The sequence below is a fragment of the Serinus canaria genome, chromosome 2 (genome assembly GCF_022539315.1).
Source record: "Serinus canaria isolate serCan28SL12 chromosome 2, serCan2020, whole genome shotgun sequence".
Taxonomy (NCBI): domain Eukaryota; kingdom Metazoa; phylum Chordata; class Aves; order Passeriformes; family Fringillidae; genus Serinus; species Serinus canaria.
The window spans coordinates 63,769,852-63,796,565 of NC_066315.1; the positions used below are offsets into that span (position 1 = coordinate 63,769,852).

Sequence of the window (26,714 nt, forward strand, 5' to 3'; positions counted from 1 at the left end):
CTTAAGGTGTGGCAATTTTTTTTTTTTTTGTCTAAACACAGTATTAAAACGCACCGAAATCTACAAAGAAATTGCCACATATTGCCTACACATCAACAACTAGAACTAAAGACAGGCTGCAGGTAGTAAATCAATCCCACAGATGTTGTCCAGTACAGCCTCAGAGGTATTATTTGATAGAGCAGAGAAGTGAAGGCAAAAGATTTTCTGTTTACCGCAAGAACTGGTTGGTGCCCCGAAGGCAAAAGGTGCCTTTGCCTGCTCACTTTCCTTTTCTGATGGTTTACCAAAACTAAAATTGAATACAGGTTTTGCTGTGCTCTCCTCTTTGGTATGCTCAGCTGTCCCAGATGAAAAGATAGGCTGTGCCTTTAACTCTTCATTGTCAGCTTTCTTTCCAAATGCTAATGGAGCAGCAGAAGTGACAGAGTCCTGCTTCTCTTCTGCCCTTCCCAAAACAAACTGTGAGGCAGGTGCAGACTCCACACTGCCAAAAGAAAAGCCTCCCTTTGTTGAAACAGTTTCATCCTTTTTCTCATCTGACTTCTTAAATGGCAAAGCAGGTGATGCTGCATCCTTTTCTGCCACAGTTCCAAAAGTGAAGCCACCGACTCCAGTTTTATTCTCATTAGTAGCTATGGAAGAAGTAGAACTTGTAGCAAAACCAAAACCTCCTAAAACTGGTTCCTCTTTCTTTTCCTGCTGTCCCAGACTCGTCGTTCCAAACTGAAATGTTGAAGAAGCCGGACTGCTTGTAGATGGAAGTCCAAAGGTAAAACTGTTATTTTTACTTTCTTTTTTGCTGTCTTCTGATTTAGAGTCTGAGGAAGAAACTCCAAATTTGAAGTTCCCTGAACCAGTAGGAAACTTAAATCCTCCAGTCACAGTGTTGGATGATGCAGATTCGGATGCAATGCCGAACTTAAAGCTACTTTGTTCTCCAAATTTAAAATTTCCTGTGCTACTTAACGTTTGAGAAGATTCTGAGGATGATGACTGGACACCGAATGTAAATGATGGCATTGCAGCATTTGTAGACACAGTAGCAGTACCAAAACCTGCAGAAATAAGCAACAATGTCAAATTTGCAATATATTATGTAATACACGCAGGCTTTAGCTACACGGATGGGATTCTAGTCTTAAGCTTTCCCAGAGTTAAAACTGTTCAACAAAACATCCCCCACAAATGCAGACAAGTAAGGAAACTCCACACTTCCTCCCTACACTTCCTCTCTATATTTTTTTGTCATGGTGCTCTTCTGTGCAGCAACTGGCTTGGAAAGGCACACAGCTGAGCTCTTTGAAAGACCATGGTTTTTGTCTAAACTCCAAATGGGCTTGAAACAAACAACTGTGTCAATGACACAAGCTTTCCTCTAAAAAACCCAATCCTTATTTGGAAAATGGGTGTGGAAACATATGCACATGATCTTATTTAAGCAATATTCCTAAACAGTAAATGGACAGTTTTGCCATACTCAATGAAAAAATTACTGTACTTAAAAAAAAATAAAAAAAAAAAAAGGGAAAGAAGTTGCAGAATGCACATCCTTGCTCTTCTCAGTATTACCTTTGAGCTCTGCTTTGACGCCTGGCTTCGCACTTTGACAGGCTATGCATTTTGTGGCTTCTGCTTTGTTTGGGACCATGCAGACCTCACATTCCCAACTTCCTTCAGGCATCTTGAATTTGTCTAAATCCAGAAAACCTCCAGAAGAAGCAGAAAATGCAGAAACACTGCTACTGGTCACAGGCACTGAACTCCCTGAAAAAGAAGAAAGATAGTTAATCATTCTGCTTAAATCATACCCAAATCTTTTAAGAAATGCACACTAAATTGCAAAGCACACAAGAGTAACAGTAAAAAAACATCAAGCTACAAGTTGATTTGAATAAAACACAATCTGAGAATGTAAACAATAGAAACACCTGGATTCTTTTTAATAATCTATATATGAATTCAAGAACAAATTGAACTAGTGACATTTAAACTGCAGTTCAAAAAATACAGCAACACAGCCGATTTCAGATGTAAATTACAGGTGCTGTATTGAACTAGAACTACTGAAAGAATTCCTGGTGACACCAGTTACTGGTAGTCAAACTTAGCATCACTCGAGTTAATGATCACTGTCAAGTGATGCAAGGGTGAGAATTTACTACAATGATTCATCAGCAAGTCACAAGGACAGGACACATTCAAACTATATAGTAACAAAACTAAAAAAGAAACTGAAAGCTTCCAAACCCACAGCTCTGTGTTCACCACACGAGCTACACTGCCTTCAACAGCAGCAGAAACCTACTGCTGCTGAGGTGTGAAATCCAACACTTGCCCTCTGACTTTCTCCCCTGTAAAGGAAAAGATGGCACTTGATGCTGCACCCCAAGAGCAAACTTCAGTTCCACAAGTGTCAGGAGTGAAGCAGACATCCCAAAGGCACAAAAGCATCACATAATTGCACCCTTTACCTACAATGAACCACTGAGGGTGGCATTCAAGAGAGAGACACAAGGTAATTTCTCAAGCTCAAAGCAGTAACATTTCCTAGACAGGATTAGTTCTTCTTTTCCGCAGCACATCCAGCAAATTTGTCCTATTTTACCTGCTTCACTCATCCCCCTTGACAAACATAATGTAACTTTGCAATTTTGAACATGTGGTTCTGTTTTAGCACATGACAACTAGCTAAAGACTACATTGACTTGGAATCTGGCTTCATACCTCTGCTCAATTCCACACAAATGCTGACTGGAGACATTTTAAGCCATGTTGTGCAAATACTGGTTCTACCTATGTTTTGAAAGAGGAAAACAAAACCCCAACAAATCCAGCAGTTTTTAGCTCCTTCCAAGGAGTTCACATTTTTCCCCAATAAAAATGAGTTAAATGGTTTTAAGCTAATCAAGGCATCCATTTTAGTCATCTTTCCTCACTAGCTGTAAAGCAGGGTATATTTGCTTCAGTTCAGCTCTGCACTAACACATTTCACAATCAGTTCAACCCATGTGACAGGCTGGAATCTGGGCTGAGACCTCTGAAGTGCCTGCAACCACTCCTGCAGGGAGCCACTAATCCATCCTGTCTGGCATACTGCCATGCTGCTCAAAATATTTTTTATAAGCTGCATATTTTATTCTTTAAAAATGCACTTAGACTAAGACTGAAACAACAGAGAAAAAAGAACAAACCTGGTTTCTCAGACTGACAAGCTACACATTTGCTGTCTTCTGCCTTGTTTTGTAGAAGGCACACTGAACAGTTCCAAGAGCCTTTTGGCTGTTTAAATTTGTCTCCAAACCCCAGAGTGACTGTTGTGCCAGTGCTGCTGGAGGTGGATGTCACTGTCACCGAGTTGTCTGTGACCATTGGCATTGTCAGAGCAGGCATCACTCCTGTTCCAGGCTTTGGTGTGTCACATGCTATACATTTTGTAGCTTCAGGCTTGTTCTGGACCAGACAGGTATCACAATCCCATGTGTTGGGTGCTGGTTTAAATTTGTCTTCAAAGCCCAGTGTCCCCACTGTGGAGACTGTTGTCTTGGAGGAGACACACGGACTCACACTGATCGTCTGCTTCGTACTCTCAGCAGTGGACACTTTAGCAGCTTCACATGTCACACATTTGCCATCTGTGGTTTTGTTCTGCAGACACTGGTCATGTGTGTCCGACTGCCAAAACGAGGATGCTTGTTTAGAGGCATCTTTACCTGCAGAAAAACTACTTATTGCAGGCCTTGTATAAACCACTGTGCTCGTAACAGGCTGTGCCGATGAACAGGAGGGTGATTTCCCAGACATAAAGCCTAGTTTAAAAAAAAGAAAAAGGAGAGCTCTTACTGATGGAGCTGTATCCTGGCTACATGGAAGTTACTTATAATAGTAGACAGCACAAAAGTAAACCTAATGTCAATGGTTACAACTACACATTCCAACTACGTTCAAGAGGAAGTCCATGGAAATCTTATCTAAAGGGATGAAATTTCATATGCTGAGCTGGGACACAACAGAACACTTATTTAAAGCTTGATTTAACTCTTCACTTCCAAGAAAGTTTTAAATACAAACCTCATTGCTATCTGTCACTCGACTGTTAGATACAAGGATAAACAAACAGTACTGAAAGCTGATGATCTCTCATCAACTGGAAACAATCCAATTTCATTTTAAGACACCATGCCAAATCAAATCAAATTTCTAAAGCTATTTCTGACATAGTAGATGACTCATATTTACTTAGTAGCTGTACAGCAGTTGTTACTTGGAGTAGCAATCTACACAGTATTACCCACAAATACTGAGTGATAATTAAGCAATAAAAATTAAGACAAACACAAATTTTTTTCTATAAACTTGGTTCAAAATGCACTGGGCACAGGCCAACTCTTTATTTAAAAGTGCAAACTTTTCTGAAAACAAGAACCACCATTATGGAAATACTAATGAAAATGCTACAGCAACACATATTAAATAGTAGCACAGTTCAACTGTAAAGCTAAAATAAAGAGTTTCTCTTTTTATTGTTATATTATTGTTACTTTGGGATTGTTTCTTCATACCAGAATTGGAATCTTTGGGATTGTTACTTTGGGACTGTTTTTTCACATTAGAATTGGAATCTTTGAACAGTGTGGATTTAGAACCTGATTCTGTTAAACTGCTAAAGAAAACTAATGCCCCTTCACCCACAGGTCTTTCCTTAAACAAAACACACAGTGTATTTTCTCTCACTTAGCTCTTTCCAATATAAGAATAGGCACTGCCTTAAGTTGTACATAGATTTAGTAATAAGAAGTCCTGCTGTATGTCAAAGCTTATGGGAAAGATCAAGTTCAATTAATTCCCTTTTCCTAAAACAGAAAACATCATCTACACACACTTTACTCATCTACACTTTTTACTCAACAGTTGAAAACAATCACAATGGCTTGGAAACCTTTTTTTTGAAGTGAGACAGCCCACTGCTACTTAAAATTTGCATCTGAACCCATCATAACTGTCAACATTTTAGGCAGAAAGACATGCAACTTCTGAAACACCTTAAGGAAAGAAATTATCTTTATCATTCTTAATATCTGGAAACAGTGAAGGTGAGAGAGGAATGTTTGTAATGCATTTTACAAACATTTCCTTTCCAATTACATAAATTTTATTTATTTAAACAAAACACTGATTCTTTGACTAATTCTTTTTATACTTACATTTGACTTACAACCTAATATGTAAAGGAGAAGCAACGTATCTGGTTTGGAGCTGCAGTTTTCCTGTCAGCAATGAAAGCCCCTTATAAAAGAAGTGGGCATGAAGCATAGCAGATGTAGCATTTAAGTCTGTCCTGCTGACACTGCCTTAACTGTGACAAATTGCCTGGGGGTTTTTTTGGTTGCTGTTGTGCTGGGCTTTTTAAAAATCAATGCAGCTATATGCAAGTGTATTCTCTGAAAAACATTTTTTAAAAGAGTTCATTATCTCACCAGGGCTTTTTAGAATGTCTAACACACTTCCTTGCTTTAAGAACTTAGCAGGTTTGCAGAACCCATCATATTCTTCTTCTTCTTCCTTGTTATTGCTGGTGCTGTTTACAGTGGCACTACCTTTAAAAATAAAACAAAACCCACCTTTTACAAAGAAATCCACTTAGAATACATTCATGTTTGCTATAAACAAGGATTTCCATGTTTCATTCTTCTTAAATAAGAATCTTCACATTTTAACGTTATTTACAAGAGTTTATAGTTATAATCTGATTTAAAGCAGACCTGTCACTGAAAACACACTTCGCCTGGAATTTGTAACAAGCTTAGAAATGACAGCTTAACTACTGAACATACAAAAAAGAAAAAAGAATTAGCACTCTGTTTGAAAAGCTAAAATTTTTGTTACCTGGACTAAGGATGGATGTCACTGGTGTATCAGTGGATCCAGAAAGCTCTGAAGACTTTACAACAGGAACACTAAATGTAAACTTAATTTGCTATAAAAAAAAGAGAGGGTTTTTTTAGATTTTAAGTTTAATCAAGCTTCACATACAAATAATAATCTGAAATCCAGTCTTCAAACTTTTGGTGGGTGCTGGGTAAAAAATTACAAATCAGAAATCTATACATTTGTTTGCCCCCTTACCGGGGCCAATTCTGCTTTATTGTTCCATAGTATTCTACTAAAGCCTTGAGAAAATGCTGGGATTTATTTACTTACAGACAAGGGAGGTAGCACTTCCACCTCGGTAGATTTCACAATTGGAGATGAAAATACAAACGTAGGACTGCCAACATTACTTGCTGGTTGTACCTGTATTTTCAAAAGAATTAAAGTTTGTATCAAAGAGAAAAACATCCCAGTGGAACAACAGCAGCTACCTGAATTCACTATCCAAAGATATTCTGCAGTGAAGTTGGGAAATCTGATTTTGATATTTCTGATTCACAGCTAAGAGTTAAAAGAGAAAGCTTGCCAGTGAGTGTATAAGATAGAAGAAGTCATATCAAAATATGTCATCCTCCCCACCCTCCAATCTGAATAAAACCCTGTTTAATTCTACAGGTCACAAACTCAGGTTGGTTAGTTTCATGAGCACCATAGAAAAAGTTAACATTCAGCAAGGAGGATGTATACTCACCCTGAAAAAGTACTCACAGTATACAGCCAAGATTTACCTTGTTCATCACTGCTTTTGAAACAATGCTGGGTGATGAGGAGACAGCACTACTGGCAGGGAAACTGAAGTTGAACGTCGGCAGCGATGCAGTACTGATGGGCAGGGGTACTTCAGGCAGCTCTTCTTGCTCCATCTCCTAGGTGCAAATTTTAATTTTTGTTAGTTTAATTTTTTATTTAAAAAAGCTGCAAAACCTAATTTTTCACTTTCTTTAGAAAAGTTTTAGATTTCAATCTTTCTTTAAAAAGTCATAAATTTTAGTTTTTCTTTTTCATGAGACCTACTACCATCCTACCCTGTCCCCCATTAGTTTCTTAAAAAAGTAAAATGTAGCAGAGAGATCAACAGAGAAAACAGGTTTTCCAAATGAATCCTAACCTCCCACATAAGTCTGCCACATTATTTTTATTTATGGCAGGCAAGTTTCTATGCAATACTGCATCCACCACCGGTCCAGTAAGAGTACTGAAAGTAAGCTCAAAATTGTTACCTGAGCAGAAGAGAGAGGGGCACAGGTAGGATTTATTTTTGGTTTTGTCCTTTAGTTAATAAAGATCTAGAAAGGCATAACCATTCTAGGATTTTATTATTCCCTTATCTCTTTAATTAAGAGCACAACTTCATGGCAAGTAAGAAAGCATTCCTCTTGCAAAATTAGATACGACAGCTGACAAAGTCTCTGAAGTCACTTGAACTTGGAAAAATACAATATTTTAAGAAGGATGTGTGCTCCTTTGAGTACCAAAACCCCCAAACCAAACCAAAGCACAGGAAGTCAAAAATGAAACCGTGATGAGCAACATACAGGATCATACTCTGCTAAATCTAGTCAGTATCATGTATCAGGATGCAAATTTAAAATTCAGAAACCAGTGTACCTTAAAAATACCTCCTCTTACCCTTGTCTTTTAAACCCTTTGATTACCAAGATTAGATTGGTTAGAGTTGGAATTGGAATAGCCAATCTCTTCAGGATTTGGACATTAGTACCAATGTCTACTCAGAAGTGACTAAGGAAAGATGCGCATTGCTACTACAGACATTTAATGTACCCCACAGATTATATATTTCAGAGATCTGATCTGAAGAGTCTATCACACCTTCACACTGAGACCATATCTGTTACATTCTCCAGCACTTACTACCTCTTAATTTTGCATCAGCCAGCAGACCAAGTTAACCTCTTTAGATTTAAGATCTACTAGTAGGCTGCTTATGTAATACTCAGGCAGGAAAATAATCCTTGGGATAATAATGACTATCATCGCATTAAATGGAGTTTCCCCATTAAAACAAGGGAAAAAAATCCTTCACAATGAGTTTGAGCAAGTGCCAAAAATTATGAATGATCATTAGCAAACATCCAAAACACTGTCTTCTGCTTCAGGCTCTTGGCTCATACCTTTCTACATGACTTATATATTAAAAAAAAAAAAAAAAAAAAACAACCCTTTTTTTTTTAATACTTGGCACTTCATTCCTTTCTAAAAATTCTACCAAATTTATTCATTCAACAACTAATAAGAAACTTTATAGCATGAAGAATATCCGAGAAAATACAATGGAAGATTTTAAAAATATAAAACCAAAGTTGAAGCACTTATACAGATAACTAAACTGGAGCCTGCTCTGAAACCCACAGCCAAACAAAACTGAAATGGCATTATTGTAAATTGCTATGAGGCAATGAAGTTACTTATCTCAGTAATCACAGTGAGATCAATTAACCTGAGAGACTCTTACCAGTTGTTGTTTTTGTCCAGGTCTTGATGCACAGTATCGCTCCCTTTCCCTTCTCATCTTGCCATAGGCACTATCCATCCTTCCTCCTGAAGACAGACCATTGGATGCAGGAGTATCGAGCTTGGGGTAGCTCAAATTGCTGACATGAAATAAAAATACATAGGTTGAGGAAGGGGATTAAAAAGAAAGGAAAAGAAAAAAAAAAGGAGAAAACCCCGAAAATTTATCAAGTGATTGTTTCAAGCTATTATAGCCACTTTTAATCCTAGAACTGTCGTGTGCTAATTGGAATCAGAAAAAAACATCCCACAAGTTCCTAAATGCTGGTAAATAGCTGGTGTTCTAAACAGCACAAGATGAATAAGAGCAGCAGTGAGAATAACATACATAAAAAACAGTCACAACATCCATAAATGAATGATGACTAAGCCAGAAGACCTGAAATAGAAGAACTGATTTAGATTGTTATTTTCTAATGTTTGCTTTTAATAGTCCAGACAGTGGAAATTTTGACTGCTAGTTCTCTGATTCTGTGATGAGCATGTATCTCTGAAGGGACATAAAAGAATAACTAAAAATATACAGGCAGGGGGCGGGCGTGTGTGTGTGTGTGTGTGTGTGTGCATGTGCGCACAGGAAATGCTGCCAACAGCTCTTATGGAATTGAGAGGCTTAAACTTGTGTGGCAAGAAAATATGACAGAAGCTTCATAAGCAGCTCTGGCTTTCCTGAGGCCATCAGCAGAAGCAGCAGAGGTGTTCGGGTGTGCCAACATTCCAGAAGTCTATTTAGACATGAATACAGATCCCTTTTGTAAGGCATACAAAGGCATTTCTCTGTTTATTATAAAAGCCTAGATCTAAACCAGAAAGACTCCCTAACCCAAGTGGGAAAGGGAAAGAAAAACAAAAACCAAAAGAAAAACCTCAAAACAAACAAATGTGCACCCTACACACACACACAGACAAACTCCCCCCCAACAACAACAAACCAAACCCAAACAAACCCATGCCACATCCCAAAATAGAAGTGAACTAAGGATAAAAAGCAGCACGGCATTATGATGAAGTATCCCTGAAAAAAATTACCATATCAAGTTTATCCGGCAGCCAATCAGTCATTACAAAAGTACATTGGATGACACTGGAAGATACCAGGTAAAGTTTCTAGATGGCTGAGGAGAAGAACTGGTCTAAACCACTCAGATAGTTGCAAACATCTTCTCAGCACTGCAACCACTGAGAGAAAACCAGATCCTTAAGGCCATATGCTCAATCTTTTCCCTAATCCAAAGTGACAATCAATTTGAATTATGAAATAAAATCTCATGTCAAAATAAATCTTTACTCAGACAATTATAGCATGTCTATGATAGTCCATATTCCTCTTTTCTGTTAACATTTGTCAGCTTCTAAGGGGCAAACACAGTTCTGTCTTCAAGGAAGTCAGTCCAATCTACAATTCTGACACTGGTTTAAAAACTAAACAGCTTTTGTTAGGCTGAACAGAGATGTACCAAAGTATTGCAGGTTAGTTGCATGAAGAGACTCTGGCCCTTATTAGTTTGTATTCCTACTCCATAATATGACAATCAATAAAGACTGGCTTTACAAAAGAGTTAAAATAAAAGGACCACCTAGTCTTAAGTCAAAAGTAGAAACACAGCAGTAAAACTTGTGAAACAAATGAAAAGCAGTATCAGTTTCCTGGATCTCCCTTCTACATGGAGAAAGGAACTGCACCAAAGAAAACTCAGAACAGTTTAAATACCCACAATTAAAACCTAACACCTGTTAGCACCTCTGCCAAAACCAAAGATGGTTCCTGTAAAGTCAAACTGTAAAACAAAGGGTTGGCTTTGGGGTTTTTTGCCAGCCAAAGAATGCCCAAGGCAATATAAGAATTGCTTGGAAGATGAACACAGAGCCAACACATCAAGAGATTCCCTAATTCTGTTATTTGAAAGGTTTGAATCCTCAAAAAAAGGATATCTTCTGAGCACACAGTGCCTTAATTCACCCAAAAGATAAGTTCCCCAGAAGGGAGAGTCATCAATATTATCTCATGTCATTCTATACCGAGCAAGCAGCATAATGCAAGACAATCTCCTCAAGAAGAAATACAATTATTAACTCTCCCGGTTTTTTTTTTTCAGAGACAAGCTGGCATTTGTCATCAGACGACTCTAAAGGGCTTCTGTTTTTCATGCAAAATCACAGAGCAGACAAGTGCCTTTGTCGTGTAAGGAACATTAAAAACAATCTTCCTCTAGCTTTTTGTATAAATAAATAAACAAAAATGAAAACAAACAAAACCCCAGACAAACAAAAACAACACCATAAAAAACCCTAAAAACTGAATTTACTCCTGAACTGTAAGACATTCACCTTATAAATAAATTTTCAGAAAGAAATTCCTGGGCGACAAAGCCTTCAGACTCCAAGCAATCATTTAATTGCCTTAAACTAACAGCTGCTACCCTAATGAACACCAAATTGCACAAGTAGTTAAACTCTCTCATAATACTATTTTTTCACTTTTTCTATTCCTTTTTACCGAGAACTGTTCCTGCCCCTCCAAAAGAAGGCAAGCATGCAGACTGTACTGACAAAGCAGAGGGGGCTTTCTTCTTTCAAGTGTTTTAAATTAATAGATTTGTCATACCTTTCAGATGGTTTTACAGGCTTTTCTGCAGGAAAACTCTCCACCATCATGTCCTGCAAAAAAAGTTTCATTTATTTCAAGATTTATCTGAATATATTTATAAACAAAAGACAAAGAGAAGACAACCAAACACACATTTTGTGCTGTTTTGGTTATTTTATTTATACCACTAAATATACTTTATTTGCTTAAGCTTGTTCCCTAACAACCCTGACTATCCACCTAATCTCCAGACCATATATTGAATACCTGGTCATTTTTACATTCAGAATGATACTGAAACCATGGGTGATTTTTTTTTTCTGAAAGAGATGCCAGTATGGTTTTAAGGAAAAGTTTTTCAAGGACTCCATCAACACCAAAGTGATCAGAATGGGCAATTAAAAAAGCAATGTGCATTGGTAATTGCTAGAAATCTCACTTGGAGCCTGCAGTTCACCTTTATACACAACTTGAGCACGCTCCATCAGCTTTCTGAACAGCAGCATATGTAAAGGAAATCTGTGTTTCTGTATTTTAATATTCTTTCACTGTGAAAACCCTGGCCCAACAGCACACCACCACATTCTGAAAATAAGCACCAGCCACTTAGTATGCCAAAGACACAATTATATTCACAAAACCTCTCAATATCTCTTTCACAATGCTTCCCTCTGTCTTAATGCTTACCTCAAGAATACTATTGGTACTCTTGCAAAAAAAGAGCACCTTAGTAGACTGGTTAGACACATTCCAATTTTGCAAGAAGCAGGCAAATTAGGACATGAAAATATGCTTACTTGATGGTCTGTATCTACCCTTTGGTGAATTTTTCTGGAATTAGTAGCTGATTTCAGAGATGGTTTAAAATACGTGATCCGACTCCCTGTCAGGGAGATTGGCTTTGGTGTCACAAGTTTCTGGACAGGAGGATGTTGCGAATCCACCTTTGAAAGGGAAGCAGCAATCAATTTATCCTTGCACCCACCTGACTTACCACAGCATTGACTGATGATAAAAGTTACAGAACTGCAAACCTCCCACCAGTCTCAGCACCCAGTGAAAACTATGTGGAAGTGTTGAAAATATTTAGCTTGCAGAAAGAAATTACCAGAAAATCAGTTATAAAATCCAAAACCTACAGGAATATTCAAAGTCTGACTGAATCCTGTGTCAAACTTTGGCAGTTCACAGACAAAATAAACTATATTCCTAAAAGCAAAATAACTCACGTTACAATAATATGCTCCCATCCTTTCCACTCCTCTGCCCTCACCATGATTTTTTTACTGACTTAATCCCTTAATTCAATATTGAAACTCTTAAGCAGAGTTAAACTGGGTTCTGGGCTTCTCCTTTTCCTACATTTTCTTCCTTTGAAGTTACACTTTAAAAAAAAAAATTGTGAAATATTTTTAAAGAAGTCTCATTAATGCATGTTCTAAAGTTTCAGATTTGCATTTGATGCTCCTTAAAGTACTGGTCTGATTTTTCTTGTCAAAGCTTTTTTAAAGACAAAGGCAAATTACTGAACAGAAAGCACTATACATTCTGCAAAACTGGCTTAACTGAATAGAGAAGAAGGAAGACCCCAAGAGGCCCCATGATATATCAAATAATCTGTAGCCTTGGTGATAAGAAGAGTGAGACTTAGGATGTACCTACTATTTAAATTAGTATCAAGAGATGGTTGTGCCCCAACCCAGGTGCAGAACCGCGTGACCTTCACATGAGCCCAATTCTTCTAAAGAGCTTGTCCTGGTCCTTCGGGATGGCATCCCTCAGATGTGTCAACTGCACTGCTCAGTTCGGTGTCACCTGCAAACTTGCTGAGGGTGCACTCAGTCCCAAGGTCTCAATGATGATGATCTGGCATTTGGATTTGTTAAATTTCATCCCACTGATGACTGCCCAATGCTCCACTCTACCTCTCTGCAAGGACTCTTGTCCCTCAAGAGAGTCAGCAGCACCTCCCTGTTTCACACCATCAGCAAACCTGCTAAAGGGGCACTCAATTCCTGCCTCCAGATCACTGAGAGGTATTTGAACAGCACTGGCCCTTGAATTGATCCTGAGGAACACCACTGGTGACTGGTCACCAGCCAGATGTAGCCAAACTCACTGCAATCTTTCACATCCTGCTGTTCAACCAGCTCATCCCAGAGCTAGAAAACTTGCCCAGAAGGATGCAAGAGGGACAGTACCAAAAGCCACACAAAATCCAGGAAACTACATCTGCCACCTTATCTTCACATGCCAGGCAGATGACATTATTGCAAAAGGGTAGCAAACTAGTGAAACAGGTATATCAAACAAGAAAAAAAATTAATACAGTTACATGTTCAATACACTAAGAGTTATTCTGACTAGTGTATATCAAAATAAGCAAAATACCACAAAAAAACCCCAAACCACCTGTAAAACTTCTGCCTGGGCATCCAAGTGTCCTGTCAACCATTTGTTCACTTCAGTGGGAAAACACACAACCCTCTTATGGGCACATATAATCCTGTCCTCTCTTTTCATCAAGGGCTACCCTTTCTCCCTGCCAAATTTTATGAATTCTAGCATTATGAGCTAGACAATTTCTCTATTTTTACCCAGTGACAGCTGTATGCAACATTCACTTTCTGACCAATGCCAGGGTCTATGCTGCAAATCTGGTAGATCTTTTTAAATGCCTCATCACAGGTGTGGTTCTGCGTTTTAATGCAGAATCCATATCAATTTTGCTTTCAATTACTGGGATAATATTTAAGAGGTGGTAAAAAACCTACATGCTCGACTTTTCAACATTCTTGTAATTCATCATATGGCCAAAGACAGTACAGAAAATCTGACATGTTTATAAACTCCTAAGTGATTGCAGAATTAATTATACTTCTAACCAAGCCAATAGCATAGAAACTTTTAAAAACATTCTGTCCACTTCTTCATTACAACACCAGATGAAAAGTTTGCATTGAATAAAAACCATTTTTGTTCCTTTGGTTGCCAGAGCTAAAAGTGACCTTTAGTGGTTTCACAATTTAATAAATGTAATACTCCAACATTTTTTAAACAAAACCAAGGAAATAATGATTTACCACATAAACAGTTCAGTGCTACTTACAAATAGGAATTTAGGAGCATAAATTTACAGAAGTAACAAAATTTAACAGTTGCCCAATTTTCTCCTTGCCTTGAGCAGTAATAAAAAATTGAAGTATTTATTTTTTACTTGAAATAAACATGGAAGCCTGCACAAGATCTGAACAATCAATCAATATTTTTTGTATTTCTTGTTATTTCTGCAAGAGAAAGCTTTCCTGAAACAAGAATATTATCATGCAACTTCACTCCAAGTTGCAGGCCAAGATAAAACCACTTTGTGTGTTCTAGAGACGTTGTTCTTGATTTATCAGCACACCACCACAAAAAGATAAGAAGTGAGTAATCTTCACAGTCCTTCATCCAGTGTGGATTGAAAAGACATTTTCAGAAATTTCCACACAGCCAAGGTAGATATAACTCACACTGAATTCATGTGTGTGCTGTCATTGAGATTTGTGAAATTTCTTTTAAGAGCTGTAAAGCAGAGAAAGTTATCTATCACAGCTTAACATGCTACTGGTTCTTACCTGGTTTTGTCTGGATTGGAAGCTAGTCACATTCAGTACACTCCTGTCCACAGGCTAACAGGGGAAAAAAGGGCCAAAATTAGAGGATGGTTTTTCCCCTACTAGAGGGTTCCATCCAACAAAAACACGGGGGGGGGGGGGGGGGGGGGGGTGTGATCAACTTACAGAAGACAGCGGAGTAGAAACAGAAGATGGAATCCTTTTAGCATCCTGTTGAAAGAACAGGTCCAATAAATTAAAGCGGACATGACATCAGGTAACATCTTCATCCTATACTGGCACACTGACTGTGTTTTTCAAACACACGGCATAAAACGTTAAAAGGAGCACCCCTTACCGCCAAAGGGCTTGACATCTTCTCCAATGTCTGCAAGATGCGCCGTGCTGTGGAACTTGTCACACCATAGGACTGCACGTTTGCTTGTTTAGCTTTCATTTGTCTTTTTATCGGCGGCTGAAAAATTAGCATTGCCAATGTTACGATGGTGGATTCTGAGTTCCACGCGTGTGTATTTCATGCCCTATGGCTACACTGGTGATACAACCAATACTCTCATAATGATAGAGAAAAATGCACCTGAGTATTCAAGGCATGAAAAAGAAAAATATACCCCACTCACTCTTAATGTGGGGCCCACATATCTCGCACATGGGATAAAGCAACAAAAGAAATCCTTAAATGTAAAGGGTCATAAAATGGAGATGCTGGGCTCATAGGGTCTCTGAAGGAGTGATTAGGAAAACAGAAATGAAGCAAAAGCTTGTGCTGCAGAAAAGTACTTTCAGTAGCTAAACAGATCTTGGAGTTTCATGGTGGCATAAGCATGGCATCTTAAGCCAGAGTATACAACCATCATCATGAATTTCTAGTTCTACTTCTCTCGTTTCCTCCCTTCCTCTAAGACTGTAGCTGACTGCAGATCTTTTCTCTATTTAGAAAGATAAAGATTTGATTTGAACTGTCACAGATCTAAAATAATACACTGAAAAAGTCAATGTTGTACCATATGACTGAACATAATTTTAAAAAACCTCAGTGTGACAATTTTTTTTAAAAAAACTATGTTACACCTCTTATGTAACACATCATGCTTCCCACACAACTACATGAAGAAAGGAAGCAGATCACACATAGAATACGCAAGTGGGACTTGTTGTATGCAGCAACAAACAAGCTTGTCTCTCCTTTAAAAGCCTAATATTTGCTTCCTCTTTTCAACATAATGCAGAATTTTTGTCAAAAATGAAAACAGCTGACCAAAGAGGATGTCTAGCTTACAGAAATTTTAAACATTCCCAAGTTTCACTCAACACCAAGTCAGGAAAACCCATAAGGTTCAATATTTCCCTGAAACAGGAAACTGAGTCCCCTTGTTCCATCGTAGAAACAGACTGACAAAATAGGTGCAGCAAACTTATCTTCAGTTCCTTAAAGTTCCTTTTGACTTTTTAGTTGTTTAACAAAGGGCATTCTCATTTAAACAAATTAGAACCAAATCAGATTTTACTGACTTGCTTTTAGATTCAGCTCTAGCTACTGAGAGCAGTCAAGATTTTTAATCTGCTAGTTCATTTTAGACCACAAAGAACACCTGGGGACAAGCAGCTCTTCCCATGAGCCATCTGAATGACAGAGAGCATCCTTTTGTTTATCATGATATGCAGCATGTAGGACTGCATGCCTCCATCTCAGTAACAGAAGTACAAAGGATGAGCAAATTTGCCTTTTGTATACTACTATATTAAAAAATGCACAATATGTTCATAGTTTGAGTGCTTGTGTAAGATCTACAGGCAAGTATCAGGGACGTAACTTTTGCTGCTATTAACAAAGTTTTCAAAGTTATGCCATCATTGTAATTATTCACATTTTATTTTACCATAATACAGTCAGAGGCAGACCATGGCAGAACATGGAAATTTCTGGAAGACATAACTGAAGAAGAAACTGCCCAGCACCTAAGATGCTACTGTCATTCCTGTGCTTTATGACAAGCATTTCTACAGAAAGTGTTACACAAGAATTGAAACAAAAACTGTAGGCTGAGTGGGCAAGATAGGAACTGTTGCCACATTTTTCAAGTTAAGTTCCCAACTCAGAGCTTTTTTGGCTGAGCTCCCCCTTCTGTATTTCAGTTATATTTTACCTCACGCTGCACTACTGTTCTCATACCTGGTAAGCAGAAGTCTGCACTTTTGTCTGTCTTGCTGCTGCAGCTGCACCACCATAAGAGGTCTTTCCTGGGTAAAATGGAGAATCCCCAAGCTGTCTTGTCTTAAAGACAGAAGTGTTTCCAAGTGACTACAGAAAGATATTATGGTAAGTGGTTAGTAAAATGGCTACACATTCAACTTGACTAAAATTAATACTGTGCAGTACTTACAGGAGAGGGAGATCCAAAAGCAGACAAATTGAATGCAGGTTTTTTAGAGCTAGATGCAGGATGCTGTGAGAGGGAATGAGATCTTTCAGCCTCTGGGGACCAAAGCAGTGGTGCTGAAGTATTTTTTGAAACTGTGATATCTGCCAAAATGACAAATGCCATATGTAAATGTCTTGTGCACATAGAGAAATTTAGTAACATCAAACAAATCCAGAGTTCTCTACAAAAACATCTCACAAAATGAAAAGGTCCCTTAATGCTGATTTCTCTGGCACTCTAACCTTCAAAGCTCTTCAAACAGATTAATTTCACATATGGTATGAAACTCAAGCACCAACTCTGAACCTAAAATCTGTTCACAGAACTGCAATTACATGACCTTTCCGTATTTTCAATACTGATCCAATACAAATCTTTCAAAAGCATTCACAAGTTAACAGCACATTTCCAATACAACACAATTTTATTTTTTCTTCTTTCATTATAAAATAAAGGAACTGCATAAACACTGGTGCATCTCTAATGATGCAAGGTTTTTCCTATATTGGTAGAGGGTTGGAAACCAGCAAGGACAGAACTGACCAGATCTTAAACCTGAAAAATTACCCAAAAGCTGAATTAACACAGTTAATCACCTATTTTCTGTATGTCCTATGGAGACATACCAGAAAGTTCTAGCAAACTCAGGTTGTATCACTACACCCTGGCAACACCTACTCTGAATTGTCAAACTATGGTCTCCAGAGAACTGGCTGAGCACAACTCCATCCCCATTTATAGGGGGAACTAGAATAATTTGCAAACTTGCTGTTTTGCCCTTTCTCAGCAAGACACCTAGGTCACATTCTACATAAATACAAGGTCATGCGGGTTTTTTTACTTAAAAATGGTGTACATTCTTTACTGAATTTGGCAAAAAACAATCAAGTATTCACAAATTATGCCCTCTACCAAGAAAAGAAGAGGGAAAAAAAAAAAAAAAAAAAAAAAAGAAAAAAAAAAAAGGCAGCACAAACTTTTTCAATCAGAATAGTTGCTTTATTGACTCCTGGTAAAAAAAATTTGGGAATATCTTGTGTTTTTACTTTTCAATTTTTCAACCGTATTTACTCATATTTAGCCAGCTGTGAGATATTCTGAGTCAATCCTCCTTCTCGGCAACCAACCCAGCAATGAAGCTACAGAAAGCCATCTTCATCTCCTATTATCCCCATTCAAGATTTACAGATAATCAAGCTAAAATTGTATTTATCAGCACTGACTCTTTAGAATATATTGGACTCATAAAGTATTCCAAGCATGGTTACATTTAAAAGGTGACAGGATTATATCCTTTTAATTCTAACACCTAGAGCTGACATTCTCCTATTTTATTTAATAAGGCAATGTGGAATATTGAAGAATACAAAGTACTTCATGGTATCAAACAAATCCAATAGAGAACACAGAAGTTACCTTTATCAGATGCCCTAGAGGAGAAGCCACTGGTTGTTGAGATGTTATCATCATCATGCTGAGAGGTAGAATCTTTTATTTCCTTTACAAGGGACAGCCCAGGACTGCCGATGCCAAGTGTGGAAGATGTGGAGGGCTGACAGTGCGGGACTGTGGAATCCAACACGGTGCAGTTCAAATGGCTCCGGTGAAGGGAGGGCCTTGTTAACACATCCGAAAAGTTCAGTGCAGACCTGCTCGTGGATGGTTCTAAACAAGAACAGTGAGACAATCAGCTTCCCTACAGACAAGCTCACAGAAGCCAAAACCTGTTTTCTATCAACAGCCATGCTTATTGCCAAGTTCTATGCACAAAAATAGAGAAGCCGAATTTAACTTCCTCACCCAGATAGGGTTTCATCTGTCTGATTACAACAGCAACACCGCTTGCAATACTAAGCATTAATGTTGCATTAAGAAGTACTTAAGGATGGGATTTTTCTGAATTTCATCAAAATCTGACCCTGCGCTCAAGCGCTTAAACTATGTGTTTCACTAAATCAAACATCTATAAATTCCTTCTCCTCTGGGTAATGCTTACAATAAGCTTTTGAAAATTTGAGATTACATGATAAGTTATGGACAACTCTGCAGGTTTTTATCATCTTGTAAAAAAGATGGCGTTATTCTGAATATGTAACATAAAAATATGTATTTGCAAAGATTTTCAGGGGTTTATTTGTGCTGGTGTCATCATCCTCCCTTCCAAATTCTATATCAGGTCATGCTACAGGCAAATTATCTCCTATCCATTAGTTTTGAGATTTTGACACAAAGGACAAGTAAGCAACGCAACCTCATTTGTAAGACAGGCATTTTTTCCTCATGAAAAGGGTCTGTAAACACTGACAGTGTCCTGCAAGAGTTGGTCTCACAGCTCCAGCTTGCCACATGAACAGAATAGCAATTAATGGCCATCTTGCCTGATATCCATATGCCTACAGTCCCTCCCATGATTTCTGGGTATGAACATAATTTTGAGACACTACCATCCAGACATTTGTGCTGAAGCTTAAACTAGCCACTTCAATCTTCATAAACACTGCACTGCTAGTAATTAATTTTCCAAAGTACTGGTAGATTTTTAAGACTGTCTTGTTTGAGTTGAAAGAAAGTGTTATCAGCCCAAAGGCTGTCCAAGCAAAGGAACACAGGCACTGGCACATTGGTACCTCAGAGCCAAAGACACAGGCTTTCTAAAATAAAAACACCAGTAACAATAAAAAAAATGTTATTAACTATAGCTAGAAAGATTAACTACAATGTCCACAAACTGCAACACAAGCTACTGAAGGTTCTAGTGGGTCCCATCTGCTCCTGATTTCTTGGAGCTAGAAAGTTTGCTGTGCAGCTGTTCTCACTGAAAGGTCCTTTCACACAATTCTTCCAGGAAAGCCAACACATGTTACTGATTCATGAAAACCTTCTCTATTCCTTTATACAAACTTATGCTCAAGCTACAGCTACACAGAGAGCTGTAAAGCTCCTTATTTACAATTAGATAACATTGGTGAGAAAGGTATTTCCTCATTTCTTTTCATTCTGCCAACAACACAAGCAGCTGACTGTCCACACAGATGGTTATGTACACATGCTCAGACAAAATATCTCACCTAATTAAAAACTGAGTTCCCAAAACTACTAATTTAAGAGAAACTCAGATGAGAGCATATGGAAATTCATGGAGTACTACAGAAACAGTGAGAGGCATAGATAAAAAGCACAGATTAATTTTAACATGACAAAAGAGTAGTAAACTTCTTTGCCAAGGATCCAAATAGTTTCTAAAGATCCCAAGATAGCAATGCCACACAATGTTACAAAGTATTTAAAAAATAATAATGTCATAAACAAAGTTCCCCAGATCTCCACTAAACTAACAAGAAAATTTAATAAATTTCCTTGTAGAAGCCCAAAGGAAAAGAAAAAAAAATCACGACACATGAAGGAATTCTCCTCTGGCATTCTAGCATCTGTTTTTTTGTTTTGAGGACAACAAAACAGATTAATGTTTCTACTACCTTAAGCAATTAGATAAACTTTCATCCCAGATCCTTTAAAAAGAAAATTTAACCCAACATACTAGCAATATTGCTAGCAAATGAATGCTAGCAATATTCTACACTTGGTTACTTGACTTCCTGAAGTTAACTCATGACTTCCAAGGGCTCTAAGTGAACTTCCAGTATGTTTAAACTTTGAAGCTAAGGCAGTTCTAAAAACTGAGTTACTGAGGTTTTTTCCTGGGTTTTTCCTAAGTGTGGGGTCATTTTGGGTTGGAGTTTTCAGCAGTTTGGTCCTTTTGGTTTGGGTGTTGCCGGATTTTTTGTTTTTTGCTTTTTTTTTCTGTCCAAACGCTCCTTCCAGCCTCCCCTAGAAATGTGGATTTAAAACTAGAAATCTGTGAATAAATACAGATGGTCAGAATACTAAATGATATTTCACATACCTTCTAAATTAATTCTTGCTGATTCAGGCGTGACTCTCCCATCAATTACCATGGCATCTTCATTTGCATAATCATGGTGATAGTTTACCGGATTCTCTTCCTCGCTTGCAGTTTCATTCATATCTACACATTTATCTTCCCTTTTATTGAAATACTTCTGCAACCATCCTGGTACAATGTTTTTCACTGATTCAGTCACTCTGCTGAGGAGCCCCAGCTTGAAAGAAAAATATATGAGCACAGTCAGCAGCATACTCTGGGATGCAACTTTGCACAGACCTCAAAGACAGACATTAGATAGCAATATTCAGATGAGTAAGATAAGAAGGTGATGGATCCTTCATAAAGAATTCCTATACTTCTGGAACATGCATGACAAAAATGTACTTAACATTGATTTACTACTAACCCATCAGTTTCTGCACTTCCCAGTAACCTTGGCAAAATTTCCACATTCTGAAATTACAGCTGAAGTTCACCAGAGGCTTGTCAAGTCACAAGGTCATAAAGAAATTAAATTTCTAAATAACTCCTGATGTACACATGTTGTTTTGAGGACATCTTAACTTGAAAAAACATCAAACCCAGAAGCTCAGCAATTATCTACAGCAATAGCGATGAGTAGTAATAGCTACTAAAATCAGTGAATTTAAATATTTCTTTTTCTAATGCTGAACTGCAGGAACAATGCTTACTAAAAACCCCACTTATTCTGTTCTGAATAGCGAAGGGATCCCTAAAGGATCTCGGAGGAAACAGCTACAGTTGAACAACAGACTCCTCACTACAGTCCTGTTGAATAGATTCAATTTGATAAAATTTCATTTCATGGTGTGTTAGAAGTTTGTACCTACAAACCTTAATATTTGGCAGTTACTGAATACATAAAAACCATTTCCATTTTGACATTTACCAATTATTCGTAATGCTTACATTCTAGTAAGAAATATTTATTTAACATTTTGTTTTAGGCAGTCACTTGTTCCCCATCATATCCTCAAAATTTCAACATGCCTTCTTGTCAAATCTCAACCCTGTGCAGCAGAGTGCTTGCAACATGAAGTTGCCCCTCTTACACTGACTGCTGCCACAGAACCTGCTGCTAACCTCCACAAGCTTTAAAAACCGCCAAAGCTACCTCCACAATTTCAACCCTTTGGAAACTGAAAAGCAACAAGAGCGTAAAAAAGATTTTTGCTGAACTTCATTGCCAGTTGCTATCACATGCATCAAGGTACTTTGTTGTTTTTCTGGGTTTAGGCAACAAAAATTTCTAAAAATTATTATTCATGTATAGAAAATTGAAAACATTATTTGAACATGTAGTTAGTCTAGTAAACAACTCTGAAACAAGAACCCTGTTGTATTCAACTTTCTTTAAAAATTCAGCACACATGAAAGAAAAAGTCCATATCTGACATTCACATATTTCATACGCAGTAACACAAACACCAACTTGTGGGACACCCTTGAATCTGGAGTTAGAAGGGAGGCTAACAAAGAGGAGAAAAGCAAGGTAGAAAACAAAAGTCTATTCACAGAAAGAAAGTCATCTTAATTTACAATCTGACATTTTTTCATAAGGATCTGTAATTTAATCTTTTACTTGCACAAAGACAGAATAACTAGCCTGGGACAGCTTTAACTAGATAGAATACAGCATAATAAATGCATCTATCACAATCACCACACAAAGATGCACACTAATATGCCATGTTTAGGGTGTTGCTGCTATTCTACAAAAAACTAATCCTCAACACCAGAGCTCAAAAGCAGTTCAGTGCCTGGCACCAGCAAAGAGGCAGTCTGTACTCTGCTCCCAGCCCCTCATTTTCACCTTTACTTGCGACACACTGTCCCCCTTCAGGGGAGTGAGTATTTTGCTGCTATGAATAAAAGCATATCAAGAACTCAGAGGAGTCAAAATTTGCCAAAATAAGCAAGTGGTCAGGACACAAACTGTATCCAAGGCAATTGCCCTTTTCAAAAAGCTAGGCATTACTATATTCAGTATTACTAGAGAATCTCTCCATTAAAGAGTAAGACAGGACTGGCCATAAAACAGGTGCCAGTATGATTCTCTTGCTGAGGAAACCCTCACAGGACTGAAAGCTACCTGAGACTCAAGCTGGAAGAAGCCACAGACATCCAGAAGAGTAAACACCCAATCATTAGTAATCCTAATGAGTAACTGGAGAATGTAGCTAGACAAGTAATTAACTAAGATGACGTTTTACCATCCATATCTGACACCAGACTGGTTTGACCCTTTCATGCAAATGGCAGCCTTGCCATTCTTCACATAATCAGCATTCCAAGCTGGGTAACACAGGGTAACTTCCCAAACCTGCCCATGAGCTGGAACTCAGCACAGCCGTACTGCTCCAAGTACTAATGGCCTGCTCCATCCCACTTAGGCACAGTGGCAGACAAGGAGCATGGTTTTATACTCCAGAATAATGCTGGCTTAGTGACAAAGCAAGAGAAAGCAAAACACATGTAAAGGCACCTACATTTCCTGTCAGCAAAATATATTAAAGGCACTGTGAAAGAAATATGTAGGCATTGTAAATGAGCCTTTATCAGAACCAGATTCCATTTAAAAAAACACCTTCCCCCTAAAAGTATTCCACATTCCCAGGTATGCCTATTCAAATACAGACAGATGACACACCAAAAAAAAAAAAAAAAAAAACCACCAGAATTCCTTCCATCATCTCTTATCTGCCCATCAGAGCTAAAAGACATGAATAAAGCTCTGTGGTTGGATTCCTGATCAAGTCAGGCAGTTAAGGTACCACTGACCAACTACACATTTGAATATGCATACTACTTATTCCTGCCAGAAAAATTCAGCAAAATGTAATGCCTTACACTGTCTTTAAAGCTGGCATTTTAATCTTTCCCTAACTTGCTGTTTTCTTATACTTCAATTTCAGCACATGTATTTGAACACCCTTTCCCTCTCTCTGCACATGCAAACAAGCCAACCCTGTCAGCAGCAGAGCACTCCCCCTCGACTACTTCTGTGTCACCAGCTCTGCATTTTGTTCATCCCATCTCCTCAGAGAGGAATCATTAATCCTTCTAGAAGGCTGACAAGGATAGTATACATCTCATTGATGCCAACAGATCTTCAGAGATGAAATACAAAAGACACAGCAATAGAAAACGCTTATTCTCGAGCAAACTGCTCAGATCCTGATCTTCTCATGCTACAAATATGAATCAGTTTCTGCCAAAACACCTTCATTCAGTACAGCTACTCTGAACACGCTACTGCACAAAAACTGTTCTAGTTCCCAGTCTCAGGTTGGGAGCAGAGGACGTGGCACTGGCACGCAGTCTAATGTTCATAATTTCTCATTTCTACAGGCCACACAGGTACCAAACTTAGTGTCATGGAAGGGCAGAAGACTCACAGGGGCAATCTCAACTGTGTGACTGCTGTGGTTTATTCAGTGAACATGTTTTACTCCTTAACTGATGGATATCAGAGGTTTGAGTGGCTGTCAGTATCAACTGCTATCACCCCAAATACACTCATCCCAAAAAATATCAGCAGATAAGCTGAACAAAATGAAAATGCACCACAAAGACCCAGTAGCTTTTGAATAGGTATTTACAACATTTATTTGTAAATAAATGTTGTAAATGTTATTTATTTATTTGAGTTTTTCAAAATCTGTGCATCATCTCAAGTGTCTGCAGCTCTGCTAGGTCTATCTAAGTCTACGTATACAAACTTCATAGCAACAGTAACTACAGTAACAGCTACTCCAAGGCATACTGGCTTGACATCATGGAATCACTGAACTATTAAGGCTGGAAAAGACCTCTTAGATCATTGTGTCCAACTGTGACCCAAGAGTCCAAACCCTCCTTGTTTGGGCACAAACACTCATTACTGAGTTTCAAGCCCTGCTCCTTAGGTCCCAAGACTCATCTGCAGGGTCCAGAGCATTATTTTAAAGGCTCGAAGTCTGATTTGGAAGGCCCAAAGCCTCATTTGTAGAATTCAAACTCTTTATTACAGAGTACAAAGGCACATCTCCAGGCCCAAACCCTAGCTTCCAAAGCCTCCCATTTAGGATTCAGCCTTTATGTAATGGGCTCAAAGCCTTCCTCTATGCCTCTAAAAACCCATTTCTAGGGAGCAGAGCCTCAGTCCAAGGTACTAACGCATCATTTGAGGGCACAAAATCCAAGAAGATCCAACTGCAACATTCAAACCCTCCTACTCACCTCCAAAAGCCTATTTCCAGGGGCCAAAGCCCTGTGTTGGAAACTCGAATCCTTCCTTGGAGGGTCCAAAGCCCTCTTCTCATAAGATCATGGAATCATTAGGGTTGGAAAATACCTTTAGGATCATCAAGTCCAACTGTTAATTCAGCACTACCATCATGTTCACCGTTAAACCACATCCTCAAGCGCCAGCTTCAACTGCCCTTCTCCAGACAGGCTCTAGCCCCTCAGTGCGTTCCTCATAGAGAGTGGCCCAAATCTGAACACCAGACACCAGGTGTGGCCTCACCAGTGATGAGTACAGGGGGACAATCACTGCCCTGGTCCTCCTGACCACACTATTGCTGATAGAGGCCTGGATGCCACTGGCCTTCCTGGCCCCCTGGGCACAGCTGGCTGCTGTTCAGACACTGCTGACCAGCACCACCACGTCCTTTTCCGCCATGCAGCTTTCCAGCCACCCTTACCCCAGCCAGCAGGGGGTTGTCATGACCCAAATTCAAGACTTGGCACTTCATCTTACTGAACCTCATACAACTGGCCTCAGCCCATCTACTTAGCCTTCCCAGACCCCTGTCTAGAACTTTCCTGTCCTCCAGCTGAACAACACTCCTGCCCAGCTTGGTGTCATCTGCAAACTGGGTTAGGATACAATCGATCCCCTTGTCCATGTCATTGATGAAGGTGTTAATAAGGACTGGCCCCAGTATTGAGCCCTGGCAAACACCATTTGTGACTGGTCACCAGCTGAATGTAACCCCATTCACCACCACGCTCTGGGCCTGGCCATCCACACAGGTTTTTTACTCAGCAAAGATGACACCCATTCACACCATGGGAAGCCAGGAGAATGCCATGGGAAATGGTGTCAAAGGCTTTACTAAATTCTAGGTAGATGACATCCAACATCCAGAACCTTTCCCTCATCCACCAAGTGGGTAACGCTATCACAGGAGATCAGACTGGTCAAGCAGGATCGGCCTTCATAAACCCACACTGGCTACAACACTAAGCAAAAGATATGTAGACAGAAGTATCAGTTAACAAACAGGTGTCATAATTTACTACTTTAAAAGACCATTTCTTCAAAGGATTTACAGAAAGAAAGAAAGAAAAATCAGTAGCTTGTGGTCACAGTTTGAATTCCAAACTTAAAAGCAGGCAATAGCTGGCCAAAAATATATTTCTTGGCCAAAAATATTTACAGAATAGGACAGTTGTTCCAGCATGTAAGGGTCTTTCACATAGCATAGGGTGAGGAAAGTACTGGCGAAAGCACTCAGCAGTGACACATTACTCGAAAACATCCGTTTTGTAACTGAGTTGATTACAGTCCAGGAGATTCAAGTATGAAAAAATTGTATAAAAATTATGTAAGTCATACACTTACAGAAATTTGTCAGAGATGCAAAATAAACAATTGGATAAAAGAACTGATTTCCACTTCACTGTACACACACCTCTGAAAAGCATCA

At 38.6% G+C, this 26,714-nt stretch overlaps 1 protein-coding gene across 3 annotated transcripts in view; it reads right to left on the bottom strand.

Annotated features, from left to right (window-relative positions):
• The window catches only part of NUP153 (nucleoporin 153), a 44,233-nt gene that overhangs the window by 6,332 nt on the left and 11,187 nt on the right, over positions 1 to 26,714 (bottom strand). Inside the window, exons 2-18 of one of the 3 annotated variants that reach the window (XM_050970746.1) lie at positions 20,995 to 21,211; positions 18,507 to 18,755; positions 17,052 to 17,191; positions 16,841 to 16,969; positions 15,005 to 15,121; positions 14,833 to 14,877; positions 14,668 to 14,721; positions 11,848 to 11,994; positions 11,069 to 11,121; positions 8,405 to 8,543; positions 6,660 to 6,794; positions 6,202 to 6,294; positions 5,887 to 5,977; positions 5,478 to 5,597; positions 3,195 to 3,809; positions 1,573 to 1,767; positions 216 to 1,058 (exon numbers count right to left, since the gene is read on the bottom strand). In XM_050970746.1, the coding sequence (XP_050826703.1) occupies positions 216 to 1,058; positions 1,573 to 1,767; positions 3,195 to 3,809; positions 5,478 to 5,597; positions 5,887 to 5,977; positions 6,202 to 6,294; positions 6,660 to 6,794; positions 8,405 to 8,543; positions 11,069 to 11,121; positions 11,848 to 11,994; positions 14,668 to 14,721; positions 14,833 to 14,877; positions 15,005 to 15,121; positions 16,841 to 16,969; positions 17,052 to 17,191; positions 18,507 to 18,755; positions 20,995 to 21,211 (3,382 nt within the window). Of the gene's footprint in view, positions 1 to 215; positions 1,059 to 1,572; positions 1,768 to 3,194; positions 3,810 to 5,477; positions 5,598 to 5,886; positions 5,978 to 6,201; positions 6,295 to 6,659; positions 6,798 to 8,404; positions 8,544 to 11,068; positions 11,122 to 11,847; positions 11,995 to 14,667; positions 14,722 to 14,832; positions 14,878 to 15,004; positions 15,122 to 16,840; positions 16,970 to 17,051; positions 17,192 to 18,506; positions 18,756 to 20,994; positions 21,212 to 26,714 lie in introns of all 3 variants that reach the window. The other 2 variants (XM_030229454.2, XM_030229459.2) reach the window with 2 other exon arrangements.